This window comes from Benincasa hispida, chromosome 11 (assembly GCF_027475165.1).
Source record: "Benincasa hispida cultivar pf3 chromosome 11, pf3_genome.v1.1, whole genome shotgun sequence".
Taxonomy (NCBI): Eukaryota; Viridiplantae; Streptophyta; class Magnoliopsida; order Cucurbitales; family Cucurbitaceae; genus Benincasa; species Benincasa hispida.
Window position 1 is genome coordinate 65,230,528 of NC_143488.1, and position 14,695 is coordinate 65,245,222.

At 31.3% G+C, this 14,695-nt stretch overlaps 1 protein-coding gene across 2 annotated transcripts; it reads right to left on the reverse strand.

Annotated features, from left to right (window-relative positions):
• Positions 1 to 6,246: 6,246 nt before the first annotated feature.
• On the reverse strand, positions 6,247 to 8,330 carry LOC120090179 (uncharacterized). 2 transcript variants are annotated; one of them, XM_039047705.2, is made up of 3 exons: positions 7,183 to 8,330; positions 6,808 to 6,923; positions 6,247 to 6,717 (listed from the first exon to the last, which is right to left on the reverse strand). In XM_039047705.2, the coding sequence occupies exons 1-3, from the start codon at positions 8,242 to 8,244 to the stop codon at positions 6,546 to 6,548; spliced, it is 1,350 nt and encodes a 449-aa protein (XP_038903633.2). In that variant the 5' UTR covers positions 8,245 to 8,330; the 3' UTR covers positions 6,247 to 6,545. The 2 variants fall into 2 exon arrangements, with proteins under 2 accessions (XP_038903633.2, XP_038903631.2); XM_039047703.2 differs by having other exon boundaries at positions 6,808 to 6,932.
• Between the last annotated feature and the right edge of the window lie 6,365 nt (positions 8,331 to 14,695).

Below are 14,695 nucleotides of genomic sequence, written 5' to 3' on the forward strand. Positions count from 1 at the left end.
GTGTGGAGGAACTACTATAGACCATAACGACTACTTCCCCAAATCAGGTTGAAATTCTTGCAATTTATGAGGCTAGTCGAGAGCGTGTATGGTTAAGATAGATGACTCGGCACATTTGTGGAATGTGTGACGTGTCTTCTAGTAAAAATCCTCCAACAATCTTATACGAAAACAATACAACTTGTATATCCAAAATCAAAGAAGAATATATTAAAGGAGATAGAACAAAACATATTTCACCAAAGTTTTTTCTACACTTATGATCTTGAAGAAAATTGTGGCATTATCATACAAAAAATTTGTTCGAAAGATAAACTGACAAACTTTTTATAAAATTTTTACTAACAACAACATTTGAAAATTTGGTGCACAACATTAGAATGCGGCAACTCAAAGATCTTAAGTGATGCTTCCATGAGGGAGCAAACATATTGTATTCTTTTAGGAGTATAAATGGTATGAAACATGTACTTTTTTTCTTTCACTAGGATTCTTTTTTCCAATAAAATTTTGACGAGACATATTTTATATATATAATGTGCATCTAAAAGGGAATATTATAAAAACTATAATAAAAATAAATGCCCATTAATACCCAAGCTTAATGTCTTAAAAAACAACAAATGGCCTATTTCTCCCATTGCCATGTGTCCAAAAAAGAACAAATGTTTCACCCCCATTGCTCCATATGGCTTGGTGGCCTAGGGGTGTTCATGGGTTGAGTTGAAAGACTTTTTAGACTCAACTCAATTGTTCGGGTTGTAAATTTCTTCAACCCAAATAACCTTTATTAAAAAATTAATCCAACCAAGAAATATTTGAGTTGGGTTAGTTCGGGTTAATCGGTTCATTTATTTAAAATTTTATTCTAAAAAGAAGCAAAACATAAATATGTAAAAATCTAATTTAATTATTTTCATATATTTAATTAAGATTAACAACTCAATTTCAATTTATATAGTGAAAATTTTCTTTCTAAAGGGCAAAGAAACTATTTTAAGAGTTTTTGAAGAATAAATTATTCAAAAAATATTAGAATTAAATAAAATTAAAATCAATATATGTATAAATAATTGTATTATAAGTAATAAAAAAATATGTTTTAAAGTTAATAATAAAGTCGGATTGGTTCAAGTTGGTTTGGGTTAGATTAGGTGACCCCATGAACAAACCCAACCCATAAAATTTTCATTTATTTGAACCCAACTCAATCTAAGTGAGTTGATAACCCAACCCAAATCGCACGGGTTGGGTTGGGTTGATCGGTTTTTTCGGGTCATCGAGTTTTTTGAACACCCCTACTTGATACATTTTATCCATGTGTCTTGTAGTTACACATTATTAGTTTCCAAATAAGCTCACCTACTACTAGCCAAATTGTTTATAAATAGTGGTATTTTATGGATTATAAGAGAACGCACATTGGTGAAAAATATTTGTGAAAAATTTTGCAGGAAAAATTAAAGAGAAAAAGAAATCATAAGTTTCTCAATTTCCATATTTTATACCTTTATTTCTACGCTTTTATTTATTATTTTGTTATTTTATTTTATTTATTACTATATTATATTTTTCTCCATATCCGTTGTGCTCCTCAATTTTACAATAGATTAGCCTTTTTAAATTTGTTGGTCTTTTTTATTTTATTTGTCCAAAAGGAAAAAGGAATGATGTTTATTTCATGTATCATATTTCTATGAATTTAGGTCGCTTTTAAGTCATTGGAATGAGAAATGGTGTAAATGTAATGGATTTTCATTGATGAATAAATTATAATGGATCTCAATTGTAAAGGTAATTAGATTTTTTTTTCAACACGTTTACTTAACTATTTTGTAAAAGTAATTTAATTTCTATTGATGTTGTTTACTTAACCGTTACTATTAGCGTAAACGTAATAGATTTTTTTTTTTGAAAATTTTTTATTGATACCTTTATTTATTGATATCGTTATCGAACAAACAACATCCCATAATTTTGGATTTTTTTAACGTATTTAAGAAAATCTTGGATTTCTTTTTAATCATTTTATCAAATAAATAACATCGTATAATTTTTGGATTTTTTTTACCGATACGTTATCGAGGAAATAACATTCCAAAATTGATTTTTAAAATTTTTTTTTTACCGATATGTTATCCGCAAATAACATCATAAAATTATGGGATTTTTTTCTTTTTTTAGATACCGACAAATAACATCCCAAAATTTTAGATTTTTTTGAATTTTATTTATCGATATTGTTATTGGGCAAATAACATCGATAAGCGAGGGTTTCTATTCTCCGCTTAACAAAAATTCTCTCTCCAATTTGGCTCATATTCTCTCACTCAACAAATTTAAAAGAAAAAAAAAACCATCCATTTGTTTTGCTTTGCTTTTCTTTACCCAGAAAGAAAGAAGAAAAAAGCAACACGATTCTAAAATTAACTGGTCTTACCGATATCGACGATATCCCAAAATTTTGGATTTGCTTCTTATTTTTTTATGGATACCGTCATTGACTAAATATATCAATAACATGATCTTATCGATAAAATTTAGCAATAACCCAAAACAAGATATTTGAGACCAAATTTGAAAATTGTTAAAAATATATTTTAAAAATAATTTTCAAAGGTAAAATGATTGATCACCTTTTAGTCCTCGATTACAATATTTGATTATAGATCTCATGGTAGGACCCACATTTTATTACGATTACAAAATACTAATAAACATCAACAAATGTGATCAAATGAGATTCACTTTTTAAGTTACAATTGATAAATTATGTTACTAGTGCCGTAACGTGGCCTTAGTACGGATACCATTTTTTGTGTTTTTTAATTATTAATTTTAATCTATAAATAAATTTATTAATTAGTTTTTAAACAATTTTTTTTTATAGTAATGAAGTTGTTTAATTACTTTAATTTAAAGTGATATTTATATAAAAACAATTAAACATGGCTATCGTTTTTAAGTGAATATATGTTATATAAATAAGTATGGTCAAATAGATTTTGAAATGTCTCAAAATTCTAGCTTTTAACTTATTTTAAAGGATTCCTTTGTAGTTTGTCGAAAGGAAAGTTGAAATTGATATGAATTTGATTTTTGACAAATTTAATTAGTTTTTTTTTTTCATTTTTTTTTTGTGTTTGTTAATAGTTTTTTTCCTTTAATTTACTTCTTAATCCGACATTTGTAAAGAAAAATCTCAATTCTAATATTTTTTGGTGCATAAACTAACCGACTAATAAAAAGAATTGAACTGATAAATTTTGATCAATTAAACATGTATTCAAATCGACAAAATTTTTGGATTTTTTTACCAGTATGTTATCGAGGAAATAACACACATTTAATTATATTTGAATTTCTTACTTTAAACAAAATTGTTTGAAGATGTATGTTGCTCCAAATTACCTTACTTGCTCATCAAGTCTACTTTAACTTCTTTTCTCATTTAAACTCCGTGCAAATTATTTTATTAAATTTAGATAGCTTTATTATGATGTTTAGTATTTGTAACTTCGTGCGAAATTTCAATCATCAGTTGTTTTCAGTATAATTATAATGTTAATAACATGTAAACTAATTTTGTAACAACTCAATGATTTAACACAATCATCTTTTTGAGAATAGTTAATTCCAAAGTTACAGACAATATGATTTTTAAGCTTGAAACACAATAAAATGTATTTGTTACATGTTTTGAGAACTCATTCAAACAAGGACAAGACGGGGTATAGTTGACATATTTGCAATTTTCCAAATATTAAATAGTTATAATACTCAATACATGTTGCTTTAATTATTGAAAATAAATTTGAACTTCTTTAATTCATCCTTCAATTATTTATATATGTTTCTACATTTCTTTTGAATTACCATAATATTGACCATTAGCTTTTTAAAACAACCCCCAAATTAGAATAATATTTTTCTTCAAAAGTATGTGGATGATCCATTTTGGGTGAGATAATAATATATTTTTAAAAAAGAAATAGAGAATTTTGTACTTATAAAACCAAATATAAATTATATGCGGGATTTTTATCTAATATATAACGCTATAAATTTGGGAATATTTGTTGCATATCTATGCCATAAAAAACACACAAGTAGTGAGACTGAAATATTTCATTGAAAAAGATGAAAACAAAAAAACGAATTGACTTACCATGAAAATTGACACTCATATTTGATATTATCCTAACCCAAATACAAGAATTCTTTTTGTTACGTTTACCGCATTCTCTTGTTCCACAAAAAAATTACCCTCGATCACCAATAAAATGATGTATATGTATTTACGTAGCAATTTATATCATGTCACTTATAATTGTTGTAAATTAATTTGATTGTCTAGTAACTGTAGCTCCCATCTTCTAGCTCTCATCGATCGTGTTTAACCAAACACTTGATGACTTTGTAAATAAATTGTGTTTGAGAATTGTTTTGAAAAAGAAGATTTTAATGAAATATATATCAAATTGAATTGTCATCTTCAGTTTGTCTCTATATAAATCAATTATTTCTCTCTTCTTTTTTATTTTGTTTTGTTTTTTTCTTTTTCTTTCTTCTTCTTCTTCTTCTTCTTCCCCTTTTTTTTTTTTAAATATTTTCAATGGTCTCTACTTGTTATTTATATATGTTAAGATAAAGAAGGAGAAGAGGCTTTTGATTATTTTTTTTATATATATTTATCACAATTTTAAATTTGATCTTTAATTAACCGTTAGACATTAATTATATTTGAATTCCTTACTTTCTCTTTACTAACAATTATATTGAACACAATCATTTTTTTTCTTTGTGGCAATTTTAGTGGGTGAGAGTATTTTTTTTTTTTTTTTTTTTTTGAAAAAAGAGAAATCAAATGTAACAGAAAAAAGAAGTCTAAAGATTTTTTCCTTCAAAATCAATATAAATAGTTATGAAATAGCTATTTGTAATTTATTAAAGATCTAAAGGGTAAAATGATCTAAAAATATTTTTCAAACATTTCAAAATTTTAATATAATATAGACAAATAAAAGGTCTTCCTTTAGTAAAAAGAGTAACAAACAAAAAACAACCATATTAGTGACCTCATAGATTCAAAAAGATTATTCTACAAATATATGCAGACAGGAGTGATAAGAGTGCCTTCAAATGTCAAACTTCTACCTAGGAAGTTGTTGTCTTATCATAGATAGCACAGACTTGTTGTAAAATTGAGTAAAAAATGCGAGTAATTCTCGACTATCTTCATCTGATCGTTTTTTTCTTAGCCATAATTTTATTTTGTTACTCTATCGCTTATGATTAGTAATATAAACTCTTTATTTATGTAGTGGTTGGTCTGGTAGAAGCTTGACCAAAGTGATTAATCACTTCCCAAATGTCGATATGGTCTAGTCTATGTGCCACAAAGCCTGATTCTAAGGACAATGATTCACCTTTAAATAAGATCCATGTTTCAATTAATTCTACTGTCGCATAGATATGACGTTACCAATGAGTTTATAAGAATTAGAGGTAAATTGCAATTGCTTGTCTCCCTGTGTTGGAATGAGAAAATCAACCTGATAGCTTGAAATTTAAGTTAGTTCAATTAATCTTACAACTACGTTTTCTTTTTTTTCCCCCTTAAATAAATATCAAGCAAATATCAACATTAGGAAACTCATCATTCAACCGATTTATACTAAACCCATAAATTATAATAAGCAAAATGTTGTTAAATCAATTGTAGATAATTAATTTTTTAGGAGTGTAAATTGGTTTCTAGAAACTTTTAGCCAAACCCAAAATGATTGTTAAGAGTGCTAGGAGAACTTTAATCTTTAAAACCATTTTTATGTTTGATAATAAAACATATTATAATTAGATTGGTTAAAAATCAAATTCGAAATACGTTCATCTAATTTCGATAACCAGTTAAATTCTCAAATAGATAATAAAGAAAAATCGACCAAAGCTATTCTAATTTAGAATAAACAATATATATCAACTACATAATTATATAAAATTATATATGGATCTAGTTTATATATTTTAGCTATTATAATGTTGAACTTGTAAATAAAACTTACTTCCTCCAAACCACCGCCAAAACAATTGTTTTGAAAGCTACCCAAAAAAAAAACAAAACAAAACGAATAATTTAAAAACGAAGAAAACAAAAACCATAGAATTGAATTCCTTGTAGTGTGTTCCATAAAAACTTGCACTCAATTTTTGAAGTTCATAAGAGCCAGAAACTGCTTTGGATCAGTTCATAAAATGAGTAACTCAACCTTTTTTGAAGATCATTTATGATTTTATCAGAAACTGGCGGCAAGTACCGTCTGTAAGAAACATTAACATGCTAAGCATTAATGTAAACATCTTTCTTTTGTTACACAGTTCATCGGTAAAGCAGAACCAAAGGTCCAAAATAAGCAACAACTGTACGCTTCTAAAATATGAAGATCATTATTAAAGGAAAAAAGAACAAAAAGGTAAGTAAACAACAGCCGAAACAGTAGATAATCAACATACAAAATGTTCCCCTTAGAATTTTCATATCACATTCACATCTTTCCTTGACGATCCTTAGAGCGCACAGCTCCTTCCTCGTCCACTCGACCGACATCGTTGAACGTCTGCCCCGCCATGTCGTCTGCTTCCTTCAAAGTCGAGGCCAACGCCCCCGGCCGCGACTCCTCCAGCCCTACCACCACCACTCCCTCACCGCCACTGCCTCTGGCGAGAGATCAGTTCAGACAAATTCAAACCGTCAAGAAATGCAACTAGAGATTCTAGAATTTTCTTTAAAGAAAGATCGAATTTTACCTTTCGCGTTCGAGTCTGACTTTTGCTTCTTCTGTGCTGCCCCTCCTTCCTCCTCCCTGCAGACTTAGATCTTCCATCTTTCTTCTTGTGTCCTCCTCCGATTCCCCCATCTTTTCCTGCCATTCCTGTAATTAATTAGTTTAAGAATTTGTTTTTGACTGTTCCACTTTTACTCAACTTCTACGTTTGTCAAGAACACACCAAAGAACTTCAACTCAAGATAGTATCTTAGTTAACAGTACTCTTTAAGTACCGATAACTCATCTAACACAAATTAATTTGATTAAAATACGAGTTTAATCTCCAATGTTAGTTTTGTATTTTTCATAAATGGTAACTTTCTTTTTATGTATTAGGTTTAGGTTTTTTAGTTACCTTTGCGACATCTTTAGTCTCATATGCCTTCTCCTTTGCTTCCTCTTTCTTTCCAGAGAAATATTCCATTGCTCTCTTTGCTGCATCTGCTGCTGAATCTTTCAATTCCCCAAGTTTGCTCACCGTCGTGTCTTTTCCTTCTTTCGCCTTCTCCGCCGTGTAGTCCTTCGTCTCCCTCGCTTTCTCCACTGCATAGTCTCCGTATTCCCCTGTTTTTCTTGCCGCCTCATCCTTCGTCTCCTTCGCCTTTTCCGCCGTATAGTCCTTATACTCCCCTGCCTTCTCTTTCGCTTGATTAGCCTTCTCTGCCGCGTAATCTTTATACTCACCGGCCTTACCCTTCGCCGCTTCCGTCGCTTCCCTCACCTTCTCAGCCGTGTAATCTCTGTATTCCCCTGCTTTTCTCGCTCCCGCGTCCTTTGCTTCCCTCGCCTTTTCAGCCGCATAATCCTTATACTCACCGGCCTTTCCTTTAGCGGATTCCGTAGCCTCCGTCGTCTTATCCGCCGTGTAATCTTTGTATTCCCCTGCCTTTCGCGCCGCTGCATCCTTCGTCTCCCTCGCCTTCTCCGCCGCATAATCCTTATATTCGCCGGTCTTATCTCTTGTTTTCCCTCCACATTCGCTCATTTTCCCCTTCGCCGACGCTGCTGTCTCTCCAGCTGCTTCCTTCGTCTCCCTTGCCTTTTCCGCCGCAGCACTTCCGTACTCGTCCATTTTCCTCCCAGCCTCCTCCGTCGTCTCTCTTGCCTTCTCCGCCAATGCGTCCTTCACATCTCGGCCTCTCTCCTCCGCTTCGTGGCTCTTTCCGACCACCGCTTCCTTCGCATGTTCGTATGTATCCTGCACCGCCTTCAGCACTGATCCAATCACGCCGGACCTCTGTTGCTGATCTTGCACCGTCGGCCGGTCCGCCTCCACGACCTCCGCCGTTGCTTTTTTCTCAGTCTTTGGCACCGCCGCGTGCTGCTCCTCTGCTCTGCTAATGTCTCTCAGATCGGAAGCAGCAAGGCCCGCCGCCGCCTCTGCTCTCTCCTTCTTCATTTCCTTCGACGAAGCCATTGAAGTCTTCACCTGAATTTCCTCTTGATGCGATTTAATGGATTTTTGTCGGATTTTTTCTTTTTGCGTTGCTGTTTGGTGATTGCCGTTGAGTTATATAGTCACCGATTGAGTAGTATTTGATACGGCATTGTAGAGCCGACACGTCGTTTCGTGGGAGGCCACGTGTTCGTCGGAAGCCAAACGACACGTAGTCGAGCTGCTCATGTCGCCGTGGCCGATGACACGTCCCGTTTAAAGGTGGAGGTCGGTGGTTTGATGCTTTGCGGTGATTGACTTCCACGTGTTGCTTATTTAGTCACGTGTCAAGCTAGGCCCGTCTTTGAAGTAGTTTATTTTGATATTTTTAATTTACTAATTTTAAATGTGTGCTAAATTGAATTAACTGAGTTGTTCATGGCTAATATATTTATTAATTTCATAAATTGTTAACGTATCCGATGGAAAAGTTCAAGCTGAATACATATTGATGTGTTTATTACAAGTTCATGAATATAAATATTACGAAAATAAATATCGGTTAGATGTTGATACTTAGTACTAGTATCATTGATCATGTATCATGTTCTCATTTTTCAAAATATAGTCTATGTGTCTCAATATTATACATTGTTTACCTATAAATAGTGATATTTAGTGGATTTTGAAAGATACACATTAGGCAAAATTCATGAAAATTGGAGGAAATGGAGATTTTAGAGAATCCTTATTTTATATTTTGTTAATTTATTATATTTTATTTATCTATATAATATATCATGTTTTATTTATTTTAATATCTATTTATTTTATTATATATTATTATTAATTATATTTCTCCATATCTGTATTTTCGTTGTGCAATTTACAACAAGTTATCAGCACGAGCTACTATCGTTTTTCTCGCTGAAAGTAGTTCTAAAGGTATGTTGGTTTTTCTCACTCTTTAATATAATTAATAAATTAAATGTTGTTTTACATATTTGATATATATTAAATTTCTAATATAAATATAATATTTTGTAATAGTGTTACTATGAAAAATATTACAAAATTTAGAATTTGTAGCATTTGATATTAATGGTAATAATTATTTGTCATGGATGTTTGATGCCGAAATCCACCTATATACTATGAATCTCGGAGAGACTATTGAAGAAGAAAAAAATATGACATCCAGTCAAAACAAAGCAAAAACTATGTTTTTCCTTCGTCATCATTTCCATGAGGAATTGAAAATAGAGTATCTTACCATAAAAGATCCCCATATGTTATGGAAAAATTTGAAAGAGAGGTAAGATCATAAAAAACAGTTATTATTCCTAAAGCTCACTATGAGTGGATGAACTTGAGGTTACAAGATTTCAGATTAGTAAGTGATTACAATTCCGTATTATTTGAAATCAGTTCAAAATTGTTGTTATGTAGATAGAAAATTACTGATGCTGATATGTTAGAGAATACATTTTCTACATTTCATGTTTCAAATATGCTTTTGCAGCAACACTATCGAGAGAAGAGTTTTAAACAATATTCTAAATTAATTTCATGTCTTCTCGTGGCCGAACAAAATAACGAGTTATTGTTGAAAAATTATGAATCTCGACCAACTAGAACAACACCATTCCCTGAAGTGAATGTTGTGAAGGTTAATAATTATGGTCAAGGTCATGATCGTTGCAGAGGAAGAAATAATAATTATTTTCGTGGTGATCATTCTAATCATTTAAATTTTAAAAGAACCACACAAAATGATGATCACAAAGGAAATACTCCACAAAATAAGAGTTCAAAAATTGTTGAAAATAAATGCTTCTGATGCAGAATGACTGAGCATTAGTCATGTACCTGTCGTTCGTCAAAACACTTAGTTGATCTCTATCAAGCCTCCCTGAAGGAAAAAAAGAAAAATGTGAAAGAAAATTTTGCATACTAGGATAATGACATATTTAACTCATCCCATATGACAAATTTGGATGTGGCGGACTTCTTTGAATCTCCTGAAGAGAAAAATGGAAAAATTGATGAAACATCAAGTGTTTCCTTTGACTTTGAAAATATTTAGATTTAATGTTTTTTTTTATTCATCTCCATTTTTTTTTCTTTTCTTAGTAGATGTTAACCTTTGTATATTCCAAATGTCGTTTTTCTTATTGTAATTATTTTCTTTTAGTGAAGAAACCTGGATCATTTTCATATGTTAGGTGACTAAAAAATGAGTAAAGAAGCTCTATGTCTAGCAGACAATACAACTACACGTACAATACTTACAAATAGAAAATATTTTTCCAAACTGACAATACTGAAAGCAAAAGTCAATACGATATTAGGTTATGCAAACCTGGTTGAAGGTTTTGGAAAAATAAATATTATTTTGTCTAGAGGAACAAAATTTACAATTGACAATGTATTATTCTCTAGTCAATCAAAGAGAAATCTACTTAGTTTTAAAGATATACGTTGCAATGGTTATTATATTGAGCTGATAGTAAGAATAATGTGGAATAACTATATATCATATCTATTGTCTCAAATGAAAAATGTATGCCGAAAGAGTTACCAGCTTTATCTTCTGGATTATATTATACTCATATACGAATAATTGAAACATATGCAATAATGAACTTGGAGTTCATGAATCCAGACATATTTACAATTTGGCATGACAGATTAGGTCATCCAGAGTCTATAATGATGAGAAGAATTATTGAGAATTCAATTGGAAATCCATTGAAAAACCAAAAGATTCTTCAATCTAATGAATTATCATGTGATCTTGCTATCAAGTAAAATTGATAATTAGACCATTACCAGTTAAAGTGGATATTGAATCACCTGCATTTTTAGAATGAACTCATGGTGATATATGTGGACCTATTAACCCGTCAAGTGGACCATTTAGATATTTTATGGTATTAATAAACGCATCCAGCAGATGGTCACACGTATGCTTATTATCAAGTCGAAATCTTGCATTTGCAAGATTACTTGCTCAAATAGTTAAGTTAAGAGCACAATTTCTTGATTATACAATTAAGACTATTCGTCTTAGTAATGTTGGTGAATTTACATCTCAAGATTTTGATAATTATTGTATGTCAATTAGGATAAGCGTTGAACATTTTGTAGCCCATGTTCATACATAAAATAGTTTAGTAGAATCATTCATAAAATATTTTCAGTTAATTGCTAGACCATTATTTATGAGAGCTAAGCTTCCTACATTTATATGGGGACATGCTATTTTGCATGCAGCGTCACTTGTATGCACTAGGCCAGTATCTTATTATAAGTACTCGCCATTACAAATAGCTTATGGCCATGAGCCAAATATTTCCCATCTGAGAATTTTTGGATGTGCAATATATGCTCCGATTGTTTCACCACAACGTACTAAGATGGGTTCTCAAAGGAGGTTAGGAATATATATTGGATATGATTCCCCATCAATTATCAAATATCTTAAACCCTTGATGGGTGATGGATTTACAACACAATTTGCTGATTGTCAATTCAATATGACAAATTTTCTAACACTAGGAGAGGAATTAAGAAGTTGGAAAAAGAAATTACATGGAATGCATCGTTATTGTCTCATTTAGATCCTCGTACAAGTCAATGTGAACTTGAGAAGATAATTCATTTGCAAAATATAGCAATCAGTTACCAAATGCATTTATAGATGCAAAGAAAGTAACTGTCTCAATTAAATCCTCATATAGGTCAATGTGAACTTGAAGTTTAGAAGATAATTCATTTTCAAAATATAGCAAATCAGTTACCAGATGCATTTATAGATGCAAAGAAAGTAACTGTCTCATTTATATCCTCGTACAGGTCAATGTGAACTTGAAGTTTAGAAGATAATTCATTTGCAAAATATAGCAAATTAGTTACCAGATGCATTTATAGATGCAAAGTAAGTAACAAAGTCACATATACCAGTTGCAAATGTCCCATCGAAAATTGATATCCCAACATAGCAAGTTGTCACTAATGAGTTTGGAACACTTCAGAAGCGTGGTAGACCAGTGGGTTTCAAAGATAAAATCCTCGAAAAAGAAAATTAATTAATAATCAAGAAGACTTGGTTGAGGATGTAAATACCCATGAAAAAAAATCCTTGACATGACTAGTGAGGAAGGTGAAATACCTAAAAATAATAATGAGATCTCAATAAACTATGTTATGATAGGAAAATGATGAAACCGAACTAATAAAGTTATTGACAACATTTTTGCGTGTAATGTTACTCTTGATATTATATATGAAAATGAGGATTCTGAACGGAAATCTGTTGAAGAATGTCGACATAGAGAAGATTAACTTTAGTGGAAAGAAGCAATTGAGGTAGAATTAAACTCACTTTCAAAACATCAGGTTTTTGGACTAGTAGTCTGAACACTAAAAGGTGTCAAACCTGTGAGATACAAATTGGTATTTGTGAGGAAAAAAATGAAAATAATATGGTCATAAGATATAAAGCAAGACTAGTTGCACAAGGTTTTTCACAAAGACCTGGTATTGATTATGAGGAAATGTATTCTCCGGTGGTGGATGCAATTACATTAAGATATTTAATTGGTATGATTGTGTATGAAAATCTGGACATGTATCTTATAGATATAGTCACAACGTATTTATATGGATCTCATGATAATGATATTTATATGAGAATCCTAAAAGAATTTAAGGTATCTGAAACATATAAATAAAATTCTCATAAATTGTATTTAATAAATTACAGAGATCGCTATATGGATTGAAACAATCAGGACGAATGTGGTATAATCGTCTGAGTGGATATTTGTTGAAAAAAGGATATCAAAACAATTTAATATGTCCAAGTGTTTTTATAAAGAAATCACAGTCAAGATTTGCTATTATAATTGTATATGTTGATGATTTAAATATACTTAGAACTCCTGAAGAGCTTTCAAAGGTAATAGAATATCTTAAGAAATAATTTGTTATGAAAGATCTCGGAAGAATAAAATTTTGTTTTGGCTTGCAAATTGAGCATTTAGTAGATGGGATATTTATTCATCAATCAACTTACATGGGAAATTTTTTGAAAAGGTTCTATATGGACAAAGCACGTCCATTGAACATTCCAATAGAAGTTCATTCACTAAATGTGAAGAAAGATATATTTTGACCTCGAGATGATAATGAAGAACTTCTTGATCCTGAAGTACCATATCTTAGTGCAATTGGTGTACTTATGTATCTTGCTAATAATACAAGACCAGATATTACATTTTCAATAAATTTATGAGTAAGAGATCTTGTAAAAGACTATCTTTTCTATGTTAAAACCCTCAATTCTATCATATTTGTTTGCTTAAAATGTCTATTTTATAGGTAAAAGACAATCCCGACACTCTTGAAGCCATTTTGAGGAGTTTAGAGCATAATGGAGTCAAATTAACCAAAAGAGATCAAAGGAAGTCGAGAAAAGAAGGAAGACAATATGAAGATGTGCATATTTTTTATCGGCTGACATCTTTTGTGCGTCATTAAAAGCAAGGCAATAGCTGCAAAATAGGGCAGTATAGCGATGCTTCAGAGAATGATGGAAAATAAAAAAAATGAGCGCCGCATCTCTGCGCATGTTACAACCCGACTTCTTAGGACAACTAAAAAGGGGGATCGTTACTACATGCATGCATAAATGTTCACATTGAGAGAAAAATAAAATAATAGGATTTTGGACTGCTTAAGTGTATAAAGAAACTATTTTGACTTTAACTCAAGATTTCAAATTGTTTGACCGGAGTAACTCTTAACATGAAATAAATAAAAATAATAATAATACAAAAAAAAACGGAGAAAATATTAGCTGGAGAGAAAAAAAATCTCCAACCCTTTGACCCAGTCAAGGAAAGTTTGTGAAAAGAGAGATATATATATATATATATATATATATATATATACATGAGAAGACATAAAGGTTCAAATGCGGAAGCGTTCTTAGTTCCTTTGGCACTGTCACGAATTTCTCTTGTCAGTCGCCTGAGTATCCTTGCCCTTACCTGAAAAATATATAAGATAAAGGATGAGTATAAAAGACTCAGTAAGTGATACCATTACTAGGATCAGACTATGCATCCACAAGCAGAGAATATTGGGCCCGTGGCTCAAACAACTACAATTGTTTCAATAAAAATAACCCAACGGACATACTGTCTTGACTTGACTCGCATGTCTAGTGGCCTAATGGCACACTGTCAAACATGGAAAAAAAAGAAACATGAACATGAACCTGTCGATTCACGCATGTCTAGCGGCCCGAAGGCACACCGTCAAATATGGAAAAGTAACATGAACATGAGCCTATCAATTCACGCATGTCTAGTGGCTTGATGGCACACCCTTAAATATATGGGAATATACATGAAAGCGAACCTGTTGGTTCATAAAATCGTAGCATGTAATTGAACTTGTCGGCTCACGCATGTCTAGTGACCTG

Excerpts from the sequence above, each read along its gene's own strand:
- LOC120090179 (XM_039047703.2), bottom strand. The coding sequence starts at position 8,244 with ATGGCTTCGTCGAAGGAAATGAAGAAGGAGAGAGCAGAGGCGGCGGCG. Across the intron at positions 6,933-7,182 it reads AGACTAAAGATGTCGCAAAG|GAATGGCAGGAAAAGATGGG; the intron begins GTAACTAAAAAA and ends AATTAATTACAG. Across the intron at positions 6,718-6,807 it reads GTCAGACTCGAACGCGAAAG|AGGCAGTGGCGGTGAGGGAG; the intron begins GTAAAATTCGAT and ends ATCTCTCGCCAG.